This window comes from Indicator indicator, chromosome 10 (assembly GCF_027791375.1).
Source record: "Indicator indicator isolate 239-I01 chromosome 10, UM_Iind_1.1, whole genome shotgun sequence".
NCBI lineage: Eukaryota > Metazoa > Chordata > Aves > Piciformes > Indicatoridae > Indicator > Indicator indicator.
Genome location: NC_072019.1, coordinates 36254839 through 36279514, shown reverse-complemented (window position 1 = coordinate 36279514; position 24676 = coordinate 36254839). Strand labels below are relative to the sequence as shown.

The following is a 24676-nucleotide window of genomic DNA, read 5'->3' as shown; positions in this document are numbered from 1 at the left end:
TGCTCATTTCTGGTGCCCCACAGCTTCGTCTGACCCCAAGCACAGCATCACCATCACCTGCTCATGGTTAAACTCTTAAAAAAAAAAAAAAACCTTTCTTGGAGTTAAGAGCCTGGAGGACCTGCTAGCAAAGGGAAGAGCACAGCTGCTGTTAAACCTGCTGTGCCCACAGCTCTGCCTGCACAAGGGCTCCAGAGGCTCCTTCTCTTCCCAGCAAGCAGCAAGCCTTCCAGAAACCTCAGTGCCATCAGAAAACCTCTATGTGAGCCTGGGAGGAGGCTCTCAGCAGGCCTGTGCCTGAGAGCAGACATCTCCTGGGGTGTGACTGATGGGCAGCAGTTCTTGTCACCCGTCCTGCATTGCAGTGGCTTTCCTGGAGCATCTCGGGGAGGCACAGGTTGGCAGCAAGGTCTTTGCAGTGCTCCTAACCCCATCCTCTGCTGCTGTGGACGTCTGTGAAACAGCTCTGTGCTGCCATCAGAGCACAAACACCCCTGGAGGCACTCAGGTCGTTAGTGCTCAGGACAATTAGGGACAGGTGTCAAAGCCATTGAAACTCTGGGTTTCAGCATCTGCTTGCAGCTACTCTCTGTGTGCAGCTACTCTCTGTTTCCTCAGCAGCCTTGCTCAGACTTAGGACAACAAGGTTTGGTTTTGTCTTTTTTTTTTCCCCTCTAATTTCCAGTGTCCCTAAAGGAGTTTGGAGTTTATCATTCAAGGTATTGGTGCACCAAACAGATGGGAACAAGGGACAGCCTCTTAGGTCTGCACCAGCCCCTGCTGTGGTGGCAATTCCTCAAGGTAGTCCCCAAAAAACACTTGCATGGAGCACTGGTGGACACCCGCCTTCATGCAGCCCACAGTCCTGCCTCAAAGGACTCCCTGTGTCCACAAGTGACCCTGGGCAGCCTTCTCCCCACCTCAGCTAGGGAAGTAGCACTTGCTGGGGGCGTGCTGGAGGTGTGTGCCACTCACCCCATGCTCGCTGGCCAGGCAGCTGCAGAGCAACCCCTGGAGTAGACACTCAGCCAGGCACAGGGAGACTTTCCCTTTTAGTGCACTTTTGTCACTACCCCTTCTGCAGCCCCATGGGGTGGGATTTGGGCCCAGCGGGAGCTGGGACTGTTTGCCAGCTTTGCCCTAGAGAAGGAACAGCACTGGGCAGCCATGGGAGGAGTGGGATGCTCTGCCAGCTCCCCCTGCACCGAGGATGGCCACGGCACTCTCCCCACCCACATAATTTCTCCCTGTCTCCACTCACATCATTTCTCCCTCTCTCCACCCACATCATTTCTCCCTCTCCCCACATCATTTCTCCCTCTCCCTCTCAGCTGCCTCAAAGGGAACCAGTTTCACCCTTTAAGAAACAGTAAAAAAAACCCGACCAAACAAATAAATCTGTTTGAGGAAGACTTTGGATCCTATAAAGATTCAAGTAGTGTTAAGTGAACTAGAAAACCAAGTCCTGTACATCTGCTTATAAAATTTCTGCATAAAAAGGAGAAGAGGAAGAAGAGAAGACACAAGAGGTCAGCGCATGGGGCGAGGTGGTACATTGATGCTCCTCCACCCCAGCCTTTGGGACCTCTCCCAGGCCAAACCCCCGGGGAGATAGAGTCTGAATCCCCCATCCCATGTTCTCTTCCACCAGGGAGGTGTCCCCTCCTCTGCCTCTCTGTCTGCCAGCAGGGCTGCCATGGCTCTAGGGGTCCTACAACCGCACGATCAGGTGCTCATTGTTCTTCAGCAGGAACCTCTCGCAGGCCTCGAAGGTGGCACAGAAGTTGGAGGACAGCCCTGCCACGTTGGTGGTGACGTAGTTAAGGAATCCTGGTGTAGCCTGGTTGTAGTAAGCTACCTGCAAGGCATGGGAGGCGGTGAGCAGGGGGCGTGTGGGGATGGGGGAGCTTCCCTTGTGGTAGTTTCAGGCTGTGCCAAGAAAATTTTCCACAGAGCTTGAGCAGAAAGTAGCAGAATGTAAATAAATTACTATTGGACATAAAAAGAAAGATAAAATCCCTGGAGGTGTTTAAGGCCAGGCTGATCTAGTGTGGGGTGTCGCTGCCCACGGCACGGGGGTTGGAACTAGATGATCCTTGTGGTCCCTTCCAACCCTGACTGATTCTATGATTCTAAATTCTAAACAATCCCATTGGAGAGATAAACATAAGCTAGTAAGGTAAGGGAACTTTCTCTTTCTTTTCAGCTTCCTTGCTCTGGGAGACAGTAACTTGTGCTTTCTGCTGGCTTTGCTGACATTGGCTCTGTTCTTTGTTGTGCCTGAGTATCTTAACAAACCACTCTCTGCTCTTTCTGTCCTCTATCGTGTACAAAAGGGTAGGGAGCAGGGAGGAGGAAGCTGTTGTTGGCTCCCTGGTTTTGTCCAGGGGGGGGTTCTTGTAAATATTGTAACTATTGTGTATTTTGGACATATTCGTTGCATTTCACATCTAGGTTGTAGTTTTGCTTGTAAATACAGCTTCATTTTGCTTCCAGCTGAGCTGGTATGGCAAATTTAATGTTGGGAGGGAATTCTCAACCCACCCCATCCCCAATGGGGAGCAGCAGACGACACGGCCCCACGGCAGGGCCACAGCATCTCACCTTGCTTATCTCCTCTGACTCTGGCCAGATGCAGAAGCCGGAGCAGAGAGTCTCCCCGCGCGTGAAGCTGGAGCTGGCAGGGTGGGTGGGCAGCGTCACTGAGCGAAAGGCCACCATAAAGGGGTCCCTGGGGAGGAGAGACCCCAGTGAACCGGTGCAGCCCAGCCAGCAGTGAGCGGAGCAGGGGACACAGGACAGGGCTGGTTACCCCCTGCTGCAGGGTTTCCGCCGGGATGCCAGGATGACGAAGTCCTGCGGCTTGTCCTCATGGCTGAGCGTCTGGGTCACCACGTGGTAGATCATGTCGTCATCATCCACCTGCTGCACAAGCTCAGCGCTCCTGCCAGGCAACAGGGTGCTGCTCAGAGAAGTCCCACTGAGGCCACCGAGTCCAGGGGCTTCACAGTATCACAGTATATTAGAGGCTGGAAGGGACCTCAAGACATCTTCGAGTCCAAACCCTCTGCCAGAGCAGGATCACCCAGGGTAGTCTGCACAGCAATGCATCCAGGCGGGTTTGGAAAGTCTCCAGAGAAGGAGACTCTACAAACCCCCTGGGCAGTCTGTTCCAGTGCTCTGTCACCCTCACTGTAAAGAAGTTTCTCCTCATGTTGAGGTGAAACCTTCTATGTTCAAGCTCGTACCTGTTGTTCTTCGTCTTATTACTTTGCACCACCCTAAAGAGCCTGGCCCCCTTCACTTGAAACCCACCCCTCAGATATTGATAGACATTGATCAGATCCCCTCTCAGTCTTCTCTTCTCAAGACTAAACAGCCCCAGGGCTCTCAGTCTCTCTTCACAGGGGAGATGCTCAAGTCCCCTCATTATTCTCATGGCTCTCCATTGGACTCTCTCCAGCAGTTCTCTGTCTCTCTTGAACTGGGGAGCCCAAAACTGGACACAGTATTCCAGGTGTGGCCTCACCAGGGCAGAGTAGAGGGGGAGAAGAACCTCCCTAGCCCTGCTGGACACACTTTTCTTGCTGCACCCCAGGATGCCATTGGCTCTCTTGGCCACAAGGGCACATTGCTGTCCCATGCAGAACTTGCTATCCACCAGCACTCCAAGGTCTTTCTCTGTGGAGCTGCTTTCCAGCAGGGCAGCCTCTAACCTCTACTGGTGCATTTACAGCTCATCACCACTGTCCCCAAAATATTTTGGGGGACCCAAAAGAGATGTTTTCTGTGTCAAAGTGCAGCCTAGATGGAGCCAGGACAGGGACACATGGTGAATCCTAGGATCATAGAATGTTAGGGGCTGGAAAGGACCTTCAAAGATCATCAGGTCCAACCCCCCTGCCAGAGCAGCACCATAGAATCTAGCACAGATCACACAGGAACACATCCAGATGGGTCTTGAAAGTCTCCAGAGAAGGAGACTCCACAACCCCTTTGGGCAGCCTGTCCAGTGCTCTATGATCCTCACAGTGAAGTTCTTCCTCATGTTGAGGTGGAACCTCCTGTGCTGTAGTTGATATCCATTGCCCCTTGTCCTATCACAGGGTGCAGCAGAGCAGAGTCTGTCCCCTCCCTCTGTAGACTCAGCCCTCAGATCTTTATAAAGGTCTTTGGGAGTGCTGATGTCTCTGAGGGAAGCTTGCTCCCAGGGAAGCCCAAGAAGGCTTAGTTCAGGGGTTGATTCTGGGGGCTCCACCCAGCACTCACGCGTAGTGGCTGTCCCACTCGTGCCGGCGCCGCAGGTCAGAGAGCAGGGAGAAGGCCTGGTCGGCGGCCACGCTGACAGAGATCTCGATGCGGAAGGACAGGAACTTGTCCTCCTCCAGCGTGTACAGCCGCACCTTGGGGAGCACAGAGCAGCTGCTGAACCACCCAGCCCCTGTGCTGCCCACGCCTGGGGGGCATGAAGCTGCTCAGGGTGGGGAGGATCTGGGCAGGCTTGGGTACCTTCTCCTTTTCTCTGGCCAGTGCCCAGTTTGCTTTGGCTATGAGCGTCTTCAGTGCAGAGACGTTGTTGTAGCTCAGATAAACCTGGGGCAAGGGCAGGAGGTGAGGAGCAGGCAGGGGGCAGGGGGCAGTGACTCCCGAGGGGCAGAGCCCAGCGACTCCAATGGAGCAGAACCCTACCTTGTTGCTTTGGTCCCAGGGCACGGAGAGTGGCACCTCGGTCTGTTTGCAGGAGACGACATATTTTCTGCAGGAAAGGGACAGTTTCCCTTATGGTGGGACACAAACCACCCACAGTGGTCCCCTTATCCCAGCATCCCTCTCCTCCCTCCTCCGTCCCACACCCCTCTTGCTTTTTCCACTCACCGGTCCAGCCGAATTTTTTTTCTAGCACTGGCTTCTCTGTACCTTCTCTCTCCCTCCTGATAAGTGGGGGGAAAGAGATGAATCACAGAATCAGTCACAGAATCAACCAGGGTGGAAGAGACCTCCAAGATTATCAAGTCCAACTGATCACCCAACCCTATCTAATCAACTAGACCATGGCACTAAATGCCTCATCCAGGCTTTTCTTAAACACCTCCATGGACAGTGACTGCACCACCTCCCTGAGCAGCCCATTCCAATGGGCAACCTCTCTTTCTGTGAAGAACTTCTTGGAACTTCTAAGATCAAGCCTAAATTTCCCCTGGCACAGCTTGAGACTGTGTCCTCTTGTTCTGTCACTGGTTGCCTGGGAGAAGAGACCAACCCCCACCTGGCTGCAACCTCCCTTCAGGTGTAAACATCAATAAGGTCTCCCCTGAGCCTTCTCTCAAGCCTTCTCTTAAGTTAATAGGGAGAGCCTTCCAGGGCTAAGCAGGGATTCCCATGGTCCCATGCCACTGCTGCAGGGAGAAGCCAGCCCAGCCTTGCCCATCCTTACCCCTGGCTCAGGTGCCACCATGGGCAGGGAACAGGGCCGTCCCTCCTGGTCCAGCACCACGAAGGTCATGAATGCACTGTTGATGTGCCTCGGGCTGGTGGACATCTCCTGGCCATACGCCTCAGCACAGACCCCCACCTCCATGCTGAAGGGGAACAGGGGGAGAGAAAAAGGGGTGAGGGTGTGGAGAGCTGCCAGGAGGGTGGGATGGAAGCCCCCCCTCCCTGACAATGGCACCCACCTGTTTTTGAAGGAGTTGTTGACAATGGCTTTGAGCACCAGGCGGTCCCCGACTTGTGATGGTCCCCGAAAGTGGAACATCTCAATGGTTTGCAGCGTGGGATAGGCATGGCATAGACGGCTACAGGGAGCAGGTGTTACCCTCCCTAGTCATCACCCCATATCCCAGCAGGCTGAAGGAGCCTCCCTGAACAGCCAGAGCTGAAGAGACCCCCCAAAAATGTCATCCCTGGATTCCAACCACCAAAACCAGCCATGAGAAGAGACAATAAGCAGACTGCAGTGAATGTAAACCCTTCCCTGAAGTCCTCCAACACCAGGCACCCATGGGATCCCACGTGTGGCATTGCCCAAAAGTGACATGCTGGGGACCGTCCCTTTGGAGGGTCCCCACAACCCAGCTGGGGCTTGACACAGCTGGCTGTGTGTCCTCTCCAGGCATGTGGTGCCCACTCCTGAATCCCTGTCAGCTCACCTGGCTGCAATGGTGGCCACGTTCTCCATCCAGGCCATGATCTGCCCACCAAAGGTGTTTCCCTGATGGTTGGCATGTGGGGGCAGCACCAGCTCCACGCTCTCCACCCGGGTCTTCTCCGCTGGCACCGCCGCACTGCCATCCCGTGTCTCCAGCTCTGCCCCTGGGAGACAACAGGGTTCAGGGTATCACCCAGTGGGACCCTCTCTGCGAGCATCCCACCAGCCCACACAGCTCCCTTCCCTGCAGCCACCCTCCTGCTGCATCAGTTCCCAAGCTGGGCAGTACAACACAGCCTGGGTAGGGACTGGCTTGAGAGCAGTCCTGAAGAAAAGGACTTCAGGGTGCTGGGGGATGAGAAGCTCAACAGGAGCCAGCAGGGAGCACTTGCAGCCCAGAAAGCCAACCAGAGCCTGGGCTGCATCAAGAGAAGTGTGGCCAGCAGGGTGAGGGAGGTGATTCTCCCCCTCTGCTCCACTCTGGTGAGACCTCATCTGGAGTACTGTGTCCAGTTCTGGAGTCCCTATTACAAAAAGGATCTGGAGGTGCTGGAACATGTCCAGGGAAGGGCCACGAGGATGATCAGAGGGCTGGAGCTCCTCTTCTAAGACAGACTGAGTTGGGGCTATTCAGTCTGGAGAAGAGAAGGCTCTGAGGAGACCTTACTGTGGCCTTCCAGTATGTGAAGGGGGCTACAAGAAAGCTGGGGAGGGACTTCTTAGGATGTCAGGTAGTGATAAGACTGGGGAAGGAATGGATCCAAGCTAGAGGAGGGGAGATATATATTAGACATCAGGAACAAGTTCTTCCCCATGAGGGTGGTGAGACACTGGAACAGGTTGCACAGGGAGGTGGTGGAAGCTCCATCCCTGGAGGATTTTAAGGCCAGGCTGGATGTGGCTGTGAGCAACCTGCTGTAGTGTGAGGTGTCCCTGCCCATGGCAGGGGGGTTGGAACTGGATGATCCTTGAGATCCCGTCCAACCCTAACAATTCTATGATTCTATGAGGTGGTGCGGCTGATCCCCCACTCAATGACTGGAGCATCTCCCAGGCACTCTTGACACCCCTGCCCAGCACCCTGCCACAGAGGCAGGATGTCCCTGGTGGGGCTGGAAGCGGAGGCTGGTGAGCAGGGTACCGCTTTCACGCAGGCTGCGGATGAGGAGGTCCTTGAGGGTGTCCTTGTGTGCCAGGCGCATGCGGCGCCGCTCGGCAGCGATACTGTGCTCTATCTTTTCCTCCTCCGTCTGCGGGGTCAGAGGCTGCAGCCTCACCTGCAAAGGGGACACGGGCACAGTACAGCCCCACTGCAGGAGCAGCCAGGGCCCCTTTGGGCACTGCCACAAGCTCCTGTAGCAGCCAGGGCCCCTTTGGGCACTGCCACATGCTCCCATAGCAGCCAGGGACCCTTTGGGCACTGCCAGGCACTCCTGTAGCAGCCAGGGCCCCTTTGGGCACTGCCACATGCTCCCATAGCAGCCAGGGCCCCTTTGGGCACTGCCAGGCACTCCTGTAGCAGCCAGGAACCCTTTGGGCACTGCCACACACTCCCATAGCAGCCAGGGTCCCTTTGGGCACTGCCACGTGCTCCCATAGCAGCCAGGGCCCCTCTAGGCACTGCCACATGCTCCCAAGGCAGCCAGGGCCCCTTTGGGCACTGCCACATGCTCCCATAGCAGCCAGGGTCCCTTTGGGCACTGCCAGGTACTCCCATAGCAGCCAGGGCCCCTCTGGGCACTGCCACAAGCTCCCATAGCAGTCAGGGCCCCTCTGGGCACTGCCACAAGCTCCCATAGCAGCCAGGGCCCCTTTGGGCACTGCCACAAGCTCCCATAGCAGCCAGGGCCCCTTTGGGCACTGCCACATGCTCCCATAGCAGCCAGAGCCCCTCTGGGCACTGCCACATGCTCCCATAGCAGCCAGGGACCCTCTGGGCACTGCCAGGTGCTCCTGTAGCAGCCAGGGTCCCTCTGGGCACTGCCACATGCTCCCAAGGCAGCCAGGGCTCCTCTGGGCACTGCCACATGCTCCCATAGCAGCCAGGGTCCCTTTGGGCACTGCCAGGTACTCCCATAGCAGCCAGGGCCCCTCTGGGCACTGCCACAAGCTCCCATAGCAGTCAGGGACCCTTTGGGCACTGCCACGTGCTCCCATAGCAGCCAGGGCCCCTTTGGGCACTGCCACAAGCTCCCATAGCAGCCAGGGCCCCTTTGGGCACTGCCACAAGCTCCCATAGCAGCCAGAGCCCCTCTGGGCACTGCCACATGCTCCCATAGCAGCCAGGAACCCTTTGGGCACTGCCACGTGCTCCCATAGCAGCCAGGGCTCCTTTGGGCACTGCCACATGCTCCCATAGCAGCCAGGGACCCTCTGGGCACTGCCAGGTGCTCCTGTAGCAGCCAGTGCCCCTCTGGGCACTGCCACATGCTCCCCTAGCAGCCTGTGTCCCACTGGCAGCACCAGCTGTGCCCCTCCTGGGGTGCTTTGTAGCTGCTCATGGAGAGGCCAGAGGGCAAGGGATAGGGATTCCCTGGGAGATGCCCCCCAGCAGGGATGGGCACTGATGCCAAGGAGCCATCCTGCAGTACTGGTGATGAGGTACATCCATGCCCTCTCCAGGCACAGAGGAGGGGGTGGCAGCAGCAGGCAGGTGCTCTCCATGCCCAGAGCAGGACTGTGAGTCCACTGCCCCATATACATAAGATAAGGAATCACAAACCCAATTGTGTGCAGGCAGACACGAAGTGATGACAGATGCCAGGGTGGAAAGCTGGGCCCAGCCTAGCCCAGCTCTCCCCAGAGGCCACTGTCCTCAGTCCTGCCAACCAAGCCCTCCACAGCCACCACTCACCTTGCCACCAGAGGGATGATGTGCCACAAAGGTAGCATAAGCCTTGCAGATGCTGCAGTGCTTCCCACTGCACAGGTCCTCGTAGCTCACCTGGATGCCCACCTAGGAGAGGGCACAGCACTCCTGAGAGCTGGCTCTGCTCCCAGGGAGACCCATATCCTGCCAAGCACAGCAGGAGGGGACCCACATTTGGGATCAAAGCTGGGAACTGGGGAAGGAGCTGGGGATGCTGTATTTGGCTGTGGTGAATGGGCACAGGGTGAAGGGGACAGGGGCAGGGGTGGGAGTGGAGGCGAGGGGCTACACACTGACCTCCATGCTGGAGTTGAAGGCTCGGTTCACTTTGGCTTTGATGTTGACGACTTGCCCAACGCTGGAAAACAGAGAGAAGAGAGAGCAGATGGGAGTGAGCAAGGGGCAAATGCCTGTGGTTATCCAGCACATGTGCTGGCACTGGATGGGTCCCCATCGAGGTGCCAGTGGTGTTATGGCTCACAGTAAACTGTGGTAGCAGCTGCCTGGGACAGTGGGATCATGCTGGGATGGCCAGCAGGACATGGGATGGCCTTCTTCCAGCCATGGGAGCTCACGGGTGGCCAGCCTGGCAGTGAGCTGTCACCCCTGAGCATCCAGCAGGACATGGGATGGCCTCCTCCCAGCCATGGGAGCTCACGGGTGGCCAGCCTGGCAGTGAGCTGTCACCCCTGAGCACCTGCATGCAAACAGGTGCCTAGGTCTGGGGTGCTGCCGTGTCACCTGAGGGCTGCAGAAGTGCCTGAGGTTTGCTTGGCACCCCCTGCCATGCAGGCATGCACACTCCTGCTGGAGCAAACAGCTTCTGCAGCCTCACATGCACTGTCCTGCACAATGGAAGCACCCAGGGGACCCCGCCATGGGGTCTTGGCTGGCAGTATCAGCCCTAAGCTACAGGCACCTTGGCTGCTCCCATCCCTCCTCCCCTCCAAGGCCTCCCAGCAATGGACACCTTGGGATACTTGGAGCCAGCAGAAGGCAGAATCCAGCCAGGAGCATTTTGTACCATGCCTCATGTGAAACATCTGCTGGCAGCAAACTGCTGCTTGCAGAGTCCAGGAGCTCCCCTCTGGGCCTTAGCAGGATTCAGAGTGGACATATACACAGCTCCAGTTCTGCAGCCTAACCTCCTCCAGGCTGGTACTGACCAAATGAGCAAATGCAGCTTGCTGGTGACACCAGCAGCAAACAGAGTCCTTACCAAGTGCATTGCTAAACCAGGAGAATCCCTCAGCCTCTAAAACAGACCAGTGCTAAAAACTCCATGGGAAAGTAAACCCTATGACTGCCACTGCAGGTTTGCATCAGAGGGGCTCAAACCCAGAAGTGAAGGAACTCTTCAAGTCATAGAATGTATTGGGGTAGAAGGAAGCTTCCTTCTCCAGTTTAAATCTCCCCTGCTCCAGTTTAAATCATTGCCCCTTGTCCTATCACTACAAGGCCTTCTAAACAATCCCTCCCCAGCCTTCCTCTAGGTCCCCTTCAGGTACTGAAATGCAGCTTTAAGGTCTCCTCAGAGCCTTCTCTTCTCCAGGCTGAACAGCCTCCTTTATAGGAGAGGTGCTCCAGCCCTCTGATCATCTTTGTGACTCTCTTATGGACCTGTTCTAGCAGGTCCATGTCCTTCCTGCATTGAGAACTTCAGAGCTGGAGGCAGTACTCTAGCTGAGGTCTCACCAGAGCAAAGGGGCAGAATCATTTCTCTTAACCTGCTGGCCACACTGCTTTTGATGCAGCCCAGGCTGCCACTGGCCTTCTGGGCTGCAAGTGCCCGTTGTTGGCTCATGTCCAGCTTCTCACCCACCAGCACCCTCAAGTCCTTCTCTGCAGGGCTGCTATCAATCTCCTAATGAGATTCAACCTAATGAGGTCTAACCTAATGAGGTTCAACAAGGATAAGTGCAGAATCCTTCATCTAGGAAGGAAGAGTAAACTTCACCAGTACAGCCTGGAAGGTGATCTGCTGGAGAGCAGCCCTGTGGAGAAGGACCTGGGAGTCCTGGTGGATAACAAGTTATCCATGGGACAGCAATGTGCCCTTGTGACCAAGAAGGCCAAGGGGATCCTGGGGTGCACTAAGAGGAGTGTGTCCAGCAGCTCCAGGGAGGTTCTCCTCCTCCTCTACTCTGCCCTAGTGAGACCTCCCCTGGAATATTGCATCCAGTTCTGGGCTCCCCAGTTCAAGAGGGACAGGGATCTGCTGGACAGAATCTAATGGAGAGCTACCAGGATGACTGGAGCACTGCCTTATGAGGAGAGGCTGAGAGATCTGGGGCAGCTTAGTCTGCAGGAGAGAAGACTGAGAGGGGATTTAATAAATGCTTATAAATATCTGGGTGCTGAGTGTCAAGAAGAAGACATAGGCTCTGCTCACTTGCACCCTGTGATAGGACAAAGGGTAGTGGATATAAACTACAGCACAGGAGGTTCCACCTCAACATGAGAAGGAACTTCTGCACTGTGAGGGTCCCAGAGTACTAGAACAGGCTACCCAGGGAGGTTGTGGAGTCTCCTTCTCTGGAGACTTTCCAGACCCATGTGGATGCGTTCCTATGTGACCTGTGCCAGATTCTATAGTCCTGCTCTGGCAGGGGGGTTGGACTTGATGATCTCTGGAGGTCCCTTCCAACCCCTAACATCCTGTGATCCTATGATCATCATCCCCCAGCTTGGATTGATATCGAGGATTGCAGGTACAGCACCTTGCAGTGTGTTCTTCAGCACCAGAACCTCCCCCTTTCCCCCACGCATGACTTTTGGCTTCAGGTGACTGTGATCATCTCCAGCTACTCGACATGCTTTGCACATTGGCTCTGGCTGGAGCAGAGGTGGCAGGAAGCTGGGATGGTGCCTGGGCCAAGCAGCAGCCCTGTGCCAAACGGTTAGCAGGGTTAGGTGAGCAGCCTGGCGCGGCTCAGAGGCCATGCCGCCGTCAGTGGGGTTATAAGGCTCCCAACTCACACACAAGGCTGGCTGCTCTAGGGCTGCAAAGGTCCATACCAGATACTGCTCCTCTGGGCCTGCTGCCCTGCAGGGCTTGCACATGGCTGGCTGGTGTGAGAAGAAAGAGCAAGATGGAGGGAGAAGGTTAGAGGTGATGGAAGCCGCCGCATGGATGCTCCAGCTGGGTTTGTGGAGAGCAGCAAGCTAGGGCAGGGGTCTGGGCAGGTGTGCTGGCAGCCCTGCCTCTTTGTGCTACAGCCCCCAAAATCATACCCCAAAATCATTACAGAAAAGTCTGGATTGGAAGGGACATTTAAAGGTCATCTAGCCCAACCCCCCTGCAGTCAGCAGGGACATCTGCAGCTAGATCAGGTTGCTCAGAGCCCTGTCCAACCTGAGCTGGAATGTTTCCAGGGATGGGGCATCGGCCACCTCCTGGGCAAATGGTGCCAGTGTGAAAAAGTTCTTCCTTTTATTTAGTCTGAATCTCTCTCTTTTAGTTTAAAAACAGTAACCCTTGTCGTCTCAGAAGAGGACACTAATATGCTTTACCTTCTCTCCCTCCAAACGGCACAAACTGGTGCCACAAAAGCCACACAAACCCTGGCCACAATCCTCCCGGGAGGCTGCGTTTCTGCACAGCAGGGCTGAGGGATGGGAAGCAGCTGATGCCGCGGTGGTGAGCTTTTATGTCAGCGATGTTTTTGGGTCTGCTCTGTGTCCTGAAGCTCCTACAGCTCCTCCCTGCCCCTCCCTCGCAGTGGGAGGGCAGCAGAAATCACAAACAGCCGGCGAGGAGGAGGGCAGACAGCAAGCACTGCCCAAAACTCCTCTGCCTTCAAACAGCTCTGCGGGAAAGCCCTGCCAGGCCCCTTGCTCGATGCACGAAGCCAGACCGCAGCAAGTGGGATCTGAGCCAGGAGCAGCACAAATCCCCTGACCCTTGGAGCAGTGCCTGGCTCACCCCCACTGAGGGGCAAATGCCTGGCAGGGTTTGATTTAACTCTCTGGAATGGGTCTCAGGTCCATCCTCCCACTCCCAAAACCCACAAAGGAAGCTTCCCAGGAAAAGCCGCTCCAGGAGATGGAGCCATGAGGTGTTGGGCACTGCACTCAGTGAGCTGACTTCGTGCAGGGCATCACCTCCAATGGTGCCACCTGATGGGCACTCCAGCCTCTGCCAGTGGTTTGCCGTCCCAACAGCACCACAACATCTGACATGAGATGGAGAAAGTGGGAGTTTAATGTTTCCTTGGTGATAAGGCTGAAACCCAAGAGTGAGTTGGACTTCCTGGCATCAGACAAACCAGCCAATAGCCTGAGACCCCAGCACCAAACCTGGGTGCCCACACTGGTCTCTCTCCTCAGTGGGGAGGCATTTGTCCCCAGCATGGTTAGGAGCTGCTAGGCAGCATGGATCAAGGATCCTATATGGCACAGCTTGCTTGGCTGGGCCAGCCTTTGGCCAGCAGGCCCCCAGGGGACAGAGATGCCAAAAACCCCTCTGCTGGCACAAGGGCACCTTTGCCATTGGGTCCTGCATGCACCTTTTTAGATGCACCAAAACACCCACTGAGCCCCCTGAGATGCTACCTAGGGATGAGCAGATGGGCATTACCCTGCATGGGGAGGCTACAGGGGCTCTGAGAGAGGAATAAAGGACATAGCAGCACCACCTGGGCTTACTGGGGGTGTGGGATGGGAGGAGACCACCTTGGGCAAGTAAGATTTACTCTTGGTGGGAATGCTTATGGTGTCCCCTTTAATGTGGCAGTCCAGGGACTGAGTGTATTGGGATGGGCACCTCTATGGGGGCAGTGCCTAAGGGGGTGCTAGGACAAGCTTTGGAGAGGATTTTGGCCAGGCAATGCTTAGCCTGGCATATCTCAGCAAGTGATGCTCAAGAAGGTCCCACTCCCCCCAGCACCCAGCAGGTGGGTGGGTGAGCCTAGCCACAAGCCAGGCCCCAGACGGCTGCTACAGAGACATGATTTGCCAGATTGAAGTTTTACAGAGCTCTGAGTGGGGAGCTGTTCCTTGAGCAAAGCCAGAGAGGAGCTGGGGTCAGGGGAAATACCAGGAAGCCAACTCAGCAGGAGCTCCCCAGGTGCCCAGACAGCAGATAAATCAGTGCACAGTCAGCCTGCAGAGCTGGGGCCTCAGCCCCTGGCTGTTCCATGAGCTCGGCACTGCCACCACACTTCCTGTCTTTACAAACATGCTGCTCCCTGTCCCACCTCCAGCTCCACTGCCCACATTGCACCCAGCAGATGGGGAAAACCTCCACCCACCTGCCCCACCGAGCAGAGTATTTACCTAATGGTGTGCTCAAAGTAGATATCATCCATGGACGCAGTGACGCAGGGGCAGCCGGCGTGCCTCTCGGCTGGAAAGGGAAAGCAAACTGCATAAGCCCCCTGCCTTGGGGCTAGTGAGACCCTGCCTGATGTCCCCTTCCCTGCTCATGTCACATTTCTTGGAGTTTGGGGTTTCTCCATCCTGCAGCCGTGTGGTTTGGAGGGTGGGTGGTAACCAGGAGCTGCGCTGCCCACAGGCAGCTGATGTCATCTCCCCGTGCACAGCAAATATTATCTGCGTGGAGTCCCAGCCTTCCCTTGGTACTCCAGGAACCTCAAACTGCAAAACTTCCCCAAGAACCTCATCAAACTGCAGAATGTCACCCATTTTCGGTCATAACCCTCTCATGCTCAGTGACCCATGGCATGCTTGGCAGGGTGGCCAATCTGGCTCCATCACTGCTCTGCCTGGAGAAGAGAAGGCTCCAGGAAGACTTTATTGTGGCTTTTCAGTACTTAAAGGGGCCTGAAAGAAAGATGGGGACAAACTTTTGAGCTGTTGTGACAGGACAAGGACTGATGGTTTTAAACTAAGAGAAGAGATTTTGACTCCTTGTGAGGAGAGACTGAGGGAGCTGGGGCTCTTTAGCTTGGAGAAGAGGAGCCTGAGGAGTGAACTCATTCGTGTTATAAAGATGTGCAGAGTGAGTGCCAAGAGGATGGAGCCAGGCTTTGCCCTATGACAGGACAAGGAGCAATGGGTGGAAGTTGAGGCACAGCAAGTTCCATGGAAACAGGAGGAAACAATTTTTTTTTTTACTATGAGGGTGACAGAACACTGGAACAGGCTGCCCATGGGGGTTGTGGGGTCTCCCTCTCTGGAGATATTCAAAACCTGCCTGGGTGCGTTCCTGTGTGACCTGCTCTAGGTGGTCCTGCTCTGGCAGGGGGGTTGGACTGGATGAGCTTTTGAGGTCCCTTCTGGCCCCTGGCACTCTGTGATTCTATGAAGAAACACTGGCACAGGTTGCCCAGAATGCCCAGCACACCCCATCCCTGGAAATATCCGAGGTCAGGGGTCTGAGTAGCCTGATGGAGCTGCAGCTGTCCCTGCCAGAATGACTGGGACGCCATCAGTGGCATCTCGCTGTGTCCTGTGCAGCAGGCACAGAAAAGGGAAGTATTTTGGAAGAAGCAGGCATCCACTTCGATCTGCCTCCAAGCAAGGGTGCCTGCGGCAGTGCCTGCCTGCTCCCTCTCCTGCCCAGCTCTCCAATTACTCAGCAGAAAGGCAGGACGCGGGGCCACAGCTGGCGTCAGCTCCCAGGAATGGCACCGGCCCGCCGGGCACGCTGGCGGTGAGCTGGCCTCTGGGGACACCAGCAGGTCCCTTTCCTCCTGGCTCTGCAGGACGATTTGCTCACCGGAGAGGCAGGCGGCCGTGTCGATCCACTTGAGCAGCTGGCCGGTGCTGAGCTCACCGCGGTGATTGGTGTGACAGGGCAGGACCATCTGGCTCATCTGCACCTCGGTGGGGTTGCGGGTGGGCGAGGGGCTCGCCATGGCCCCCGATGTCTCCTCCCCTGGCTCCCGGGCGCACGACAGAGAAGCTGAGCCCTGCAGGAGAATGAGAGCTTCATTTACCCAAATGGGAGGAAACTCCCCCAAGAAAACAGTGACCCACACGACTCCCTCCTCACACAGAACCAGTGGGACCCCCAGCCCTGCACAGCCCCAGGCACCATCGAAACTAACACCTGAAAGAATGTTGTGGTGAGTAAACAAGTGATAGGGCAAGAAGAAGTGGCCTCAAGCTGTGCCAGAGGAGGTTTAGGTTGGACATCAGGAAAATTTTCTTCACCAAAAGGGTTATCAAGCTCTGCAACAGGCTGCCAGGGAAGTGGTGGGGTCACCATCCCTGGAGGGATTTAACAGGCAGGTGGATGTGGTGCTGAGGGACATGGTGGACTTGGCAGTGCTGGATTAATGGTTGTACTTGATGATCTGAAAGGTCTTTTCCAACATAAACAATTCTATGGTTTTATGAAAACCCAGCCAGCCCATTACCAAAGACATGATGCCCTCAGCCAAGAGGGGGGGGGGGGGGGGGGGAAATCCCTCTCAAAAGAGCTCCATGGGTGATCCTTGCAGGTTCCCAGGCCAATTATCACCCAGCCCAGCTACTTCCTCCTCAAAACTGTGCAAAACCCCTCCCAAAGTCAATCACTTCTCTGGGAAGGAAGTTTGCTCCCCTGACAGTTTAGGGCTCAGGGCATTGCAGCAAAAAGGGTGGTTTTGGGCTCCCAGGACTGGGTATGCAACGATGCTCCACACCTTCCACCACCACCCACCTCTGCCAAAGGAAACACTGAAAGCAGTTTACAAGCAAGGGCAGGGGAAGCATCCTTGGTTCGGGGTTGTTTGTGCAGTCAGGTTTGGTCCTGGTTGGCTTCAGCGTTTGCTGGACTGGGCGCTACTCTCGCCTGGGAGGAGGGTCGGGAAAGAGCAGCTGGTGTTGCAACTGTGGCGGCAAGAAAAGGAGCTGCTGGGGTGTCAAGTGAGCCGTGTTACACAAGGGCTGAACTCGGGTAGCCTGGTGAGTAACTGAGGAGACACGAGGAGCCGTCTGGGCTTCGTCACAGCCCTTCCTTCCGCTCCCTGCTCCCTCCGTGCCCCCCCTACTCACGGCGTTTCTTGCCAGAGCCCTGCTGCAGCAGCAGCTCCTTTGCCCTTTGCTTTGCCCAGCCCGTTTTGAAGATGGGTTGGGGCTGAAAATGAAGCCTTCCCGACTAGTCTGAGCTCAGCGCCTCTCAGAATAGCATTTTTTCTCTCATGGGTCTAACCTCTGTTTCCATAGCTACTGGTACACGACATCCCAGGGACGGCACAAACCTCGGCTTAGCAGCGACGGCAGCAAACACGGCAAGCCAAGCCTACAGCAGAGGGTCCCCCATCCCAGAGCCAGACAAAGGCCTGGCTGCCTCCAGAGGCAGCCCTCCAGAGGGCTGCGAACCCCTCTGTGAATCTCCTGGGCTGTTTGACAGTGTGAGGAAGTGCCTATACGAGTCACACAGGGATGTTTTGGGAAGCCAGCAGGCTCCAGGGTAGGAGCCAGCAATGCAAAGAGCTCCCAAGCTGCCTGCTGCAAGGCGAGCAGCCAACCTGGCCATAGCTCCTGATGGTCGTTTTCCTGGTGCTTGTCACTTCCAAATTGCAGGGGGAAAGCTGGTACCCCATAGGAACAGCCCTGACTCTGTGCTAGCCAGCAAGAGGCTGTGGATGCTGATGAGGAATGTGTGGGGAGTGGATGCAACTGGAGCCAGTGCAGGGCTGGGAGCAACTCCCAGCATGAGGTGACATTGGCATGGCACAGCCTTGGTTAGTAGCCACTGACACAATAGGAGCTCTGAGGTTAGATGCCCAGCACATGGAGTACCTGGAGGCCATCGCAACAGAACCTCAAGATCTCTTCAGGGACTACAATACTCTCCTTGACCGCTTTTAAGAGATACCTGGAAAGGAGGAGAAGAGTGGCTCCAGTTAGAGAAGAACTGTCAGAGCTGGGGGAGGAGGACATGGATGTCCACCAGTGAGGACCAGGCAGTGTATAGGACTAGTCCTCACACACTGTCCCTGCACCCCACATGGATGTCCCTCTCCACACCACTGGCCTCTCACCAGCAGCTACTGTGGGGGCTGCCAGAGCCAAAAAACAGAGAAAAGCAGAGGCAGGGCCAGCATCTGCCATTCCTCATGGATCAGCTCCAGCACTCACAGGCTGTGATGGAAAGAGCCCCAGCTATTCCAGGGTGCTGGACTGAGCCCAGGACACGGTGCCATGGCCCATCCCCTCAGTCCTGGGTGCTGCATCAATACTTTCCATGTCACTGCGTGTGACGGACAACTGTGTCTCGAAGCTCTCTGGCCAGCACAGTGACGCTGCCACGGTCACAAGACAGCCAGGGGCATATTTTTGGCAGTGGGCAGGACTCACACTGCTCGCGGGTGGTACCAGGGACAGCAAATGGGAAGTGCCCATCACCGGCAACGCCACTGCACCCTGCGTCGTGGAGCCTTGGCATCCCCCAAGGACATCCTGTGTCCTTGTGTCCCCACAGGCTCCCTGGCCACATGCACTGCGACCATGTCCCGGCTGGACACAGGGGTGGCATTGCAAGGAAGGGCAGTGTGGGAGCTGCAGCAGGACCAAGTGGAAGAAGAGCTTTACACTTACAGTCTGCTTTTAAGCACAACATCAACAGCCCCTTGGGTTGCCTGCAGCTGTCCCAGCAAATATCCTGCTCCCACATGGATCTGGCTGGGCTGCTGGAGGTGGTGGCTCCCTCCCCAAGGCTGAAGGGATGCCAGTGGGACCAATCGATTTTGGCACAGGGTCAAAAAGGTGAAAGCTGTCTTCATGGGAGCCAGCACTGGGGCATCACACAGCATGCACTCATTGTGGTCAGGACAAAATGAGGGTGCTCGGAGCACTGACAGCTACAAGTGGCACCACTGAGCCTCTCAAGGCCTCCCACACCTGCCTCAGCATCACTGAGCTTTGCTTTCCCCAGACCTGTGACCTCTCCAGGCTTGCTATTGAGGCTTGGGAGCTTATTATGACTCACCCACCCTTGCAAGAACCTGGTGCAAGAGTTGTTCTCAGGTTTAGCAAGCTAGATGTGCTCTCTGGATTTGCTTTCTTGCAGGCACAGGTGGTGACAGTGGCTAGAGTTGACCCTGTCACACCCCATGACCACAGCCAAAAGCAGAGAGCAGGTGGTGCAGGCCATACCAGGAAACCCAAACCTGCTCTTGATTGCAACTGTGTCACCTTGTCTCCTGGGCTGAGTTATTGGGGAGGAGGGGAGGTTGAGAGGGAGAGAGGGGGCCAGGGAGGTGGGAAAGAGCTGTCTGCTTTGCATTTCCCTTCCCACCTATTTCTGAGGTGACCCCAGCCTCTGCTCCCACTCTGCACCCTGGCCCCTGACCCTGCATCAGCAGTGAGCTCCAGAGCCCCAGGACCATTCAGCCAGGGGGTATTTATAGAGTATTGGGTTATTGAAACTCAGTGAGCAAGTGTCTGCTCTCATTAAAATCTTCAGCCTCACTCAGCTGTCACAATTTTAAAGCTGTTGACTGATGCAGCCCTCAGGTCACCATGGCAACAGGATGCAGTACCCAGGCAATGATGCTCTTACTCTGTCACCCCTCGAGTGACCCACTTCTACCCCAAAAAAAAAAAAAAAGAAAAGAGAAAAGGAAAGAAAAGAAAAGAGAAAAGGAAAGAAAAGAAAAGGAAAAAGAAAAGAAAAGAAAAGAAAAGAAAAGAAAAGAAAAGAAAAGAAAAGAAAAGAAAAGAAAAGAAAAGAAAAGAAAAGAAAAGAAAAGAAAAGAAAAGAAAAGAAAAGAAAAGAAAAGAAAAGAAAAGAAAAGAGAAAAGAAAAGGAGAAAAGAAAAGAAAAAAGAAAAGAAAAGGAGAAAAGAAAAGAGAAAAGAAAAGAAAAGAAAAGAAAAGAAAAGAAAAGAAAAGAAAAGAAAAGAAAAGAAAAGAAAAGAAAAGAAAAGAAAAGAAAAGAAAAGAAAAGAAAAGAAAAGAAGAGAAAAGAAAAGAAAAGAAAAGAAAAGAAAAGAAAAGAAAAGAAAAGAAAAGAAAAGAAAAGAAAAGAAAAGAAAAGAAAAGAAAAGAAAAGAAAAGAAAAGAAAAGAAAAGAAGAAAGAAGAAGGAAAAGTTTGCATTAGAGAAAAAAAAAAACAGCAGAATATTTTTTAGCCTCCTGCCAGGCTCACTTCCTGCACAGCCAAAGGCAGAGCAAACCAGGGGGTGGTATAGAGGGGGAGATAGGGACACACCCCAATAGCTCCTAAATGCTGGGGGAGAGGCACCCCCTGGCATTCCACTGTTTTCTTGTGCCCTGGCAGGGGGATGTCTCACAGCACCATGCACCCACAGGCCATGAGGATGGTCTCTGCTGCCAAACTGGGTGCTGGCCTCTTGGGAAATCACTGGAGAACCATCGGTCTGGGGTAGCAAAACCCACTTGGGTCCTTCAGCCCCAGGGACAATGCCAGGCAGGGGTACAGGACAGCAGTCGATCCCTCAGATCCTTGAGCCCAGTGGAGGTGGGGTTTTTGCTTTAGCCACCCCTGGGCAGCAGATGGGAGGGAGGGATGAGGGTGAAGCTGGGGCAGGGATCCAAAGTGCTGGCCTATGGGGGGCTCTGGGTAGAGTGGTGTAGCCCCACATCTCGAGCTGCTCCCCAGAGCTCTCCCATCACCTCCCCACCACCTCCCAAACACCTAATTCCCATCTTCCCTCACCTGGTTTCCTACCCCTGTCCCAAACCTTTGTTGCATCTTTACTCCCCCCTGACCCCCTGGGAATATTTAAAGAAATAAAGGAAGGAGATGAGATGGGATGGGATGGGAGAGGAAAGTGGTGACAATGAGGTTCTCCTGCGGGATTATTGGTGTCTAATTGAGCAATATCCATGGTAACAGCAAATCCGCACGCGTTAAAAAATTAACCTGACCTACTTTGGGAAATTTTGCTGTCTCAACAGGGCAGTGAGGGTTCTCCTTCCCTGCAGACCCAGCCTGCCAGTCCCCCTGACAGCAGCAGCAAAGCCCCAGTGCTCTCAAGGATGGGTTGTGCAGGGTTTGTGCAAGGGACGATGTCTCCTCCAGCAGGACCCTGACCCACAAGTGGCAGCAGAGATGCCCAGCTCAGCTCAGCTGCATCACCCCATGTTTGCTAGGATGGAGTGAGGTAACCAGGTGCCAGCTCCTTTGTGGGACCACTGGGATGAGAGGGACCAAACTGCTGGGTCACAGCAAGGTGAAGAAATGTGTCAGATCCCTGTGGGAGGTCTCAGCAGGACTCCAGGAGAGCAGCCAGCCTGGAAGGAAGGCCAGGGCACCTTGTGAGTGGTATTTTTGGGACCATCGTGCTTTCTCTGGAGTTTCATGGAGCAAAGCAAGGCTTGGGGCCAGGAAAGTGCAAACCAAGGCCCAAAGGCAGCAGAGGGCTGCAAGACTCCCCTTGTAAGAGGCTGACAGTTGTATATCCACCACCCATAAGAAACCTTCATTCAGGGTGAATGCAGCAGAAACCTCTCCAGCCCCCCTCACATCTCTCTCCACTGCTTGGTTCAACCCTGGGTGGAGCATCCTCAGCCCTAGCTGTGCCCACAGACCCCAGCCTCACCCATGTCCCCAAACACAGCCACGCTGCTCTTGGTTTACTGCTATGGGAGCAAAGTCCCCTCACGATGTCTTCTGGGGAACAAAGGTACCCTTGCACTTCTGCTTCCAGTCCAGCAGAGTCACATTTCACCCTGTTACAGCTGCAGCCACTAGGGACAAAATTCATGAGCGTGGAGACACCCAACAGCATCACCCAACCCAGGCACCTTTGCCCTGCCATTCACCAGCTGCATTCCTGGGAAGGAATCTGCTATAGCATTGAGACCACCACAGTTGAGACCACCATGGTCAAGCCCACCAAGCTGAAGACCACCAGAGTGGACATCACCGTGGTGGAGACCACCACTCAGTGGATACCCACTGTGGTGGTGCAGTGGTGTCCATCCTGGTGGTCTCAATTGTTCTAAGTCACCACAGCTGAGGCCACTGAAGTTGAGACCACCACAGTGGAGACCACCAGGGTGGAGATCACCCTGGTGTCATGTGACCCACCCCATCTGGCCACCCATGCTGCCCCAGCCAGCCCTGGTGCATCCCTCTGCCCTTCCTGCAACACCAGCATTCCCAGCAGCCCTCCACCCACGTTTCCCAAATATTTGTTCCCTGCTTAAAAGCCTGATTCAAGCTAAAGTCCCCTCTGTCCCCAGCATCCATCTTGGCATGCTCAAAAAGCCCTGGGGGGAAGGTTGAAGTTTCTGGCTCTCACCCACTGTCCACACTGCAGCCGGAGAGTGCCACATCCCCTTCAGCGAGCCGCCCGTGCCAGCCACGGCTCGCTGCAAACCCTAAGGGCAAGAGGGCATCACCCAGGCGAACAGGGTGGGCACAAGAGCTTTCATCCCACATCCTCCCCCTGACAGAATCACCCAGCACCCGACTCAAGCCGGGACAAGTCACTGCTCCAGCGCCGAGCACGGAATCTCCTCAGCAGCGCCGGGCGATGGCTCCTGCTCACCCAGACCCAGGGGCGCCCAGCCTTGTCCCTGTCGTCCCCAGCTCCCCCTGGCCCTCACCTCAGCCAGAAGAAGCTGAGCATTTGCGGGTAGTGGCGAGGCGACGACTGGTTCGGAGGAGAGGCGTCCGGACACCTGCGAGCGCGGCCGTCACGGGGCGCGGACGGCAAGGCCAAGGCTGGCACCGTGCCCTGGGCCGGGGCCAGCACACACCCCCTGTCGCTTCCTTATAGAGCCACGGATAACTATTCTTAAGGTAGCGCCTGGCAAATCTGCCCTGGCCCGGAACATGACCGGAGCTCTGCTCTCCCTGCTGCACTGCCGCGGGGACTGTGCCGGGCTGTGAGCGGAGAACGGCGGGCAGCACCTGCATGCTGCCAGCGGCTCTGCTGAGCAGGGTAGTGCCCCCTTCCTTCCGTCTCTCCCTGGCAAGCAGCTGCTGAGATGAGGTCCTGGGCCCCCACAACAGCCCCATGCATCATCCCCTCTTCTCCCCCAGTCACACCAGTAAGGGACATGGAAGGCCCAGCTGCTCCCCCAGCCCACTTGGTACCGACAGCACCACATTAACACCAGGGTGCCCAGCTGCTCTCACAGGCTGCTTGGTACCAGCGGCACCACACTGGCACAGGGGGTGCTCAACTGCTCTCCCAGCCCACTTGGCACTGACAGCACAACATCAGCACGGGGTACCCAGCTGCTCCCCCCAGCCGCCTTGGTACCAACAGCATTACACTGGCACAGAGGTGCCCAGCTGCTTTCACAGCCTTCTTGGTACCAGTGGCACCACATTGGCACAGGAGTGCTCAACTGCTCTTCCAGCCTGTTCAGTACCAACAGCACAATATCAGCACAGGGGTGCCCAGCTGCTTCCCCCAGCCCACTTGGTACTGATGGCACCACATTGGCACAGAGGTGCCCAGTTGCTTGGCCAGCCCACTCAGTACCAGCAGCACTGCATTCAGCACTGGGCTACTTCCTCCCCTATTTAAACTTTCCTGAAAATGTTTTTATTTGGTTTGGGGGTTTGGTGGGTTTTGTTTGTCTAGGGCTTTTTGTTTGTTTTTAATTTTGTGTTTTGTTTTGGTTTTTCCCCCAGAGCTGCAGATGCCAACACCAGGCTTGCTGGCAGGGAAAAACTTCTCTGGAGCCACTCTACTCCTCAGCCCTGCTGCCTTTGAAGTATTTCAAGGCTTATAATAATAATAAACAAAAGTAGATTTTTCTTTTTAATATATATCTAACAAGGAAATCAAATGCCAATTGCCCTGTCATCAGACTACTGACACAGCCTATTGGGTTTGGGGGAGATGTTGCTTCTATTTGTATTTTATTTAGGCACTTTTATAAGCAAATCTTAGTAATCGACGTACAAGAGTTTGATCAAAGCTCCTTACAGGCACAGGCAGCGCAAGAGTTGCTCTTGATGAAATAATTAAACAAATTCAGCAGGAATAATGGCAAATAAGAATAACAAAGCAGAGGAGCAGAGCAAACGCTGGTGGCAGGCACTGAGCATCAATGTCTGATGTGGCTGGGGCTGCCCCTGCTGCACTGGGGCTTCAGCAACCCCAATTTCAGGCTGGACATGGGAAATGCTCATCCAGACCCTAGACCCCGCTGTAGATGAGGGGGAGCACCCCAGTACCTCTGAGAAGGCCGGATGCGCAGGGCTGAAACTGGTGGCCCAGCCTGGGTGTTGTTTTCCCATTGAGGGTTAGGAACCTTTGGGGAATGGAGAAGGCAGCGCCAGATCCAAGCACCAGTGATGGAGATTCCCTCTGGAAGAAGATGGTTTTCTTGCATTGTCCGAGGCCTTTAGCCCCACTGAGTGCTCCCTGCTCAGCTGCTCGTACACAATTTGCATCTCTCCATCAGCTTTCTGAGCGTGGGAAGGGGGTGTCTGCTCTGCTCCCTCCCCCCACACCCTCTCCCATGCCTTACGGCTAACCGTGCCCACCCGAACGCGAATAACTTCCATCCCTTCGGCAAACAACCTTTCCTTTACAGCATTTCCCTTTGGAGGGACAGAAAATACGATTATTTTTCACCAAGATGGTTTTTCTACCAGCACGAAGAAGCCCAGGTGCCCTGTGAGGGTCACGGGTGGCCAGCTCACCACAAGCCTCCTCCCAGCAGATCTCACCACCTTTAGCAGGGAGGCTCCTCGGGGAATCTCTTCCTCCCTCCTTCGGACTGTTTGTTTCTGCAGCCAGCGATTAGGATCAAGAGGTTTGCTACACCA

General features: G+C 55.2%; 1 protein-coding gene across 1 annotated transcript; it reads right to left on the bottom strand.

The window, feature by feature from the left end:
* Positions 1–1577: 1577 nt before the first annotated feature.
* On the bottom strand, positions 1578–22514 carry ACOT11 (acyl-CoA thioesterase 11). The gene is made up of 17 exons (XM_054384232.1): positions 22492–22514; positions 17712–17787; positions 15700–15892; positions 14295–14364; positions 9315–9375; positions 9003–9104; positions 7290–7425; positions 6150–6306; positions 5676–5795; positions 5435–5579; positions 4876–4931; positions 4690–4756; positions 4510–4593; positions 4270–4403; positions 2813–2944; positions 2605–2731; positions 1578–1858 (listed from the first exon to the last, which is right to left on the bottom strand). The coding sequence occupies exons 1-17, from the start codon at positions 22512–22514 to the stop codon at positions 1712–1714; spliced, it is 1830 nt and encodes a 609-aa protein (XP_054240207.1). The 3' UTR covers positions 1578–1711.
* Between the last annotated feature and the right edge of the window lie 2162 nt (positions 22515–24676).

Bases quoted from the DNA above. Each gene is read 5' to 3' on its own strand.
- ACOT11 (XM_054384232.1), bottom strand. From the start codon at position 22,514: ATGCTCAGCTTCTTCTGGCTGAG. The intron at 9,376-14,294 runs GTAAATACTCTG...TCTGTTTTCCAG, and splicing joins TACTTTGAGCACACCATTAG to CGTTGGGCAAGTCGTCAACA. The intron at 2,732-2,812 runs GTAACCAGCCCT...TCTCCTCCCCAG, and splicing joins CGGAAACCCTGCAGCAGGGG to GGACCCCTTTATGGTGGCCT.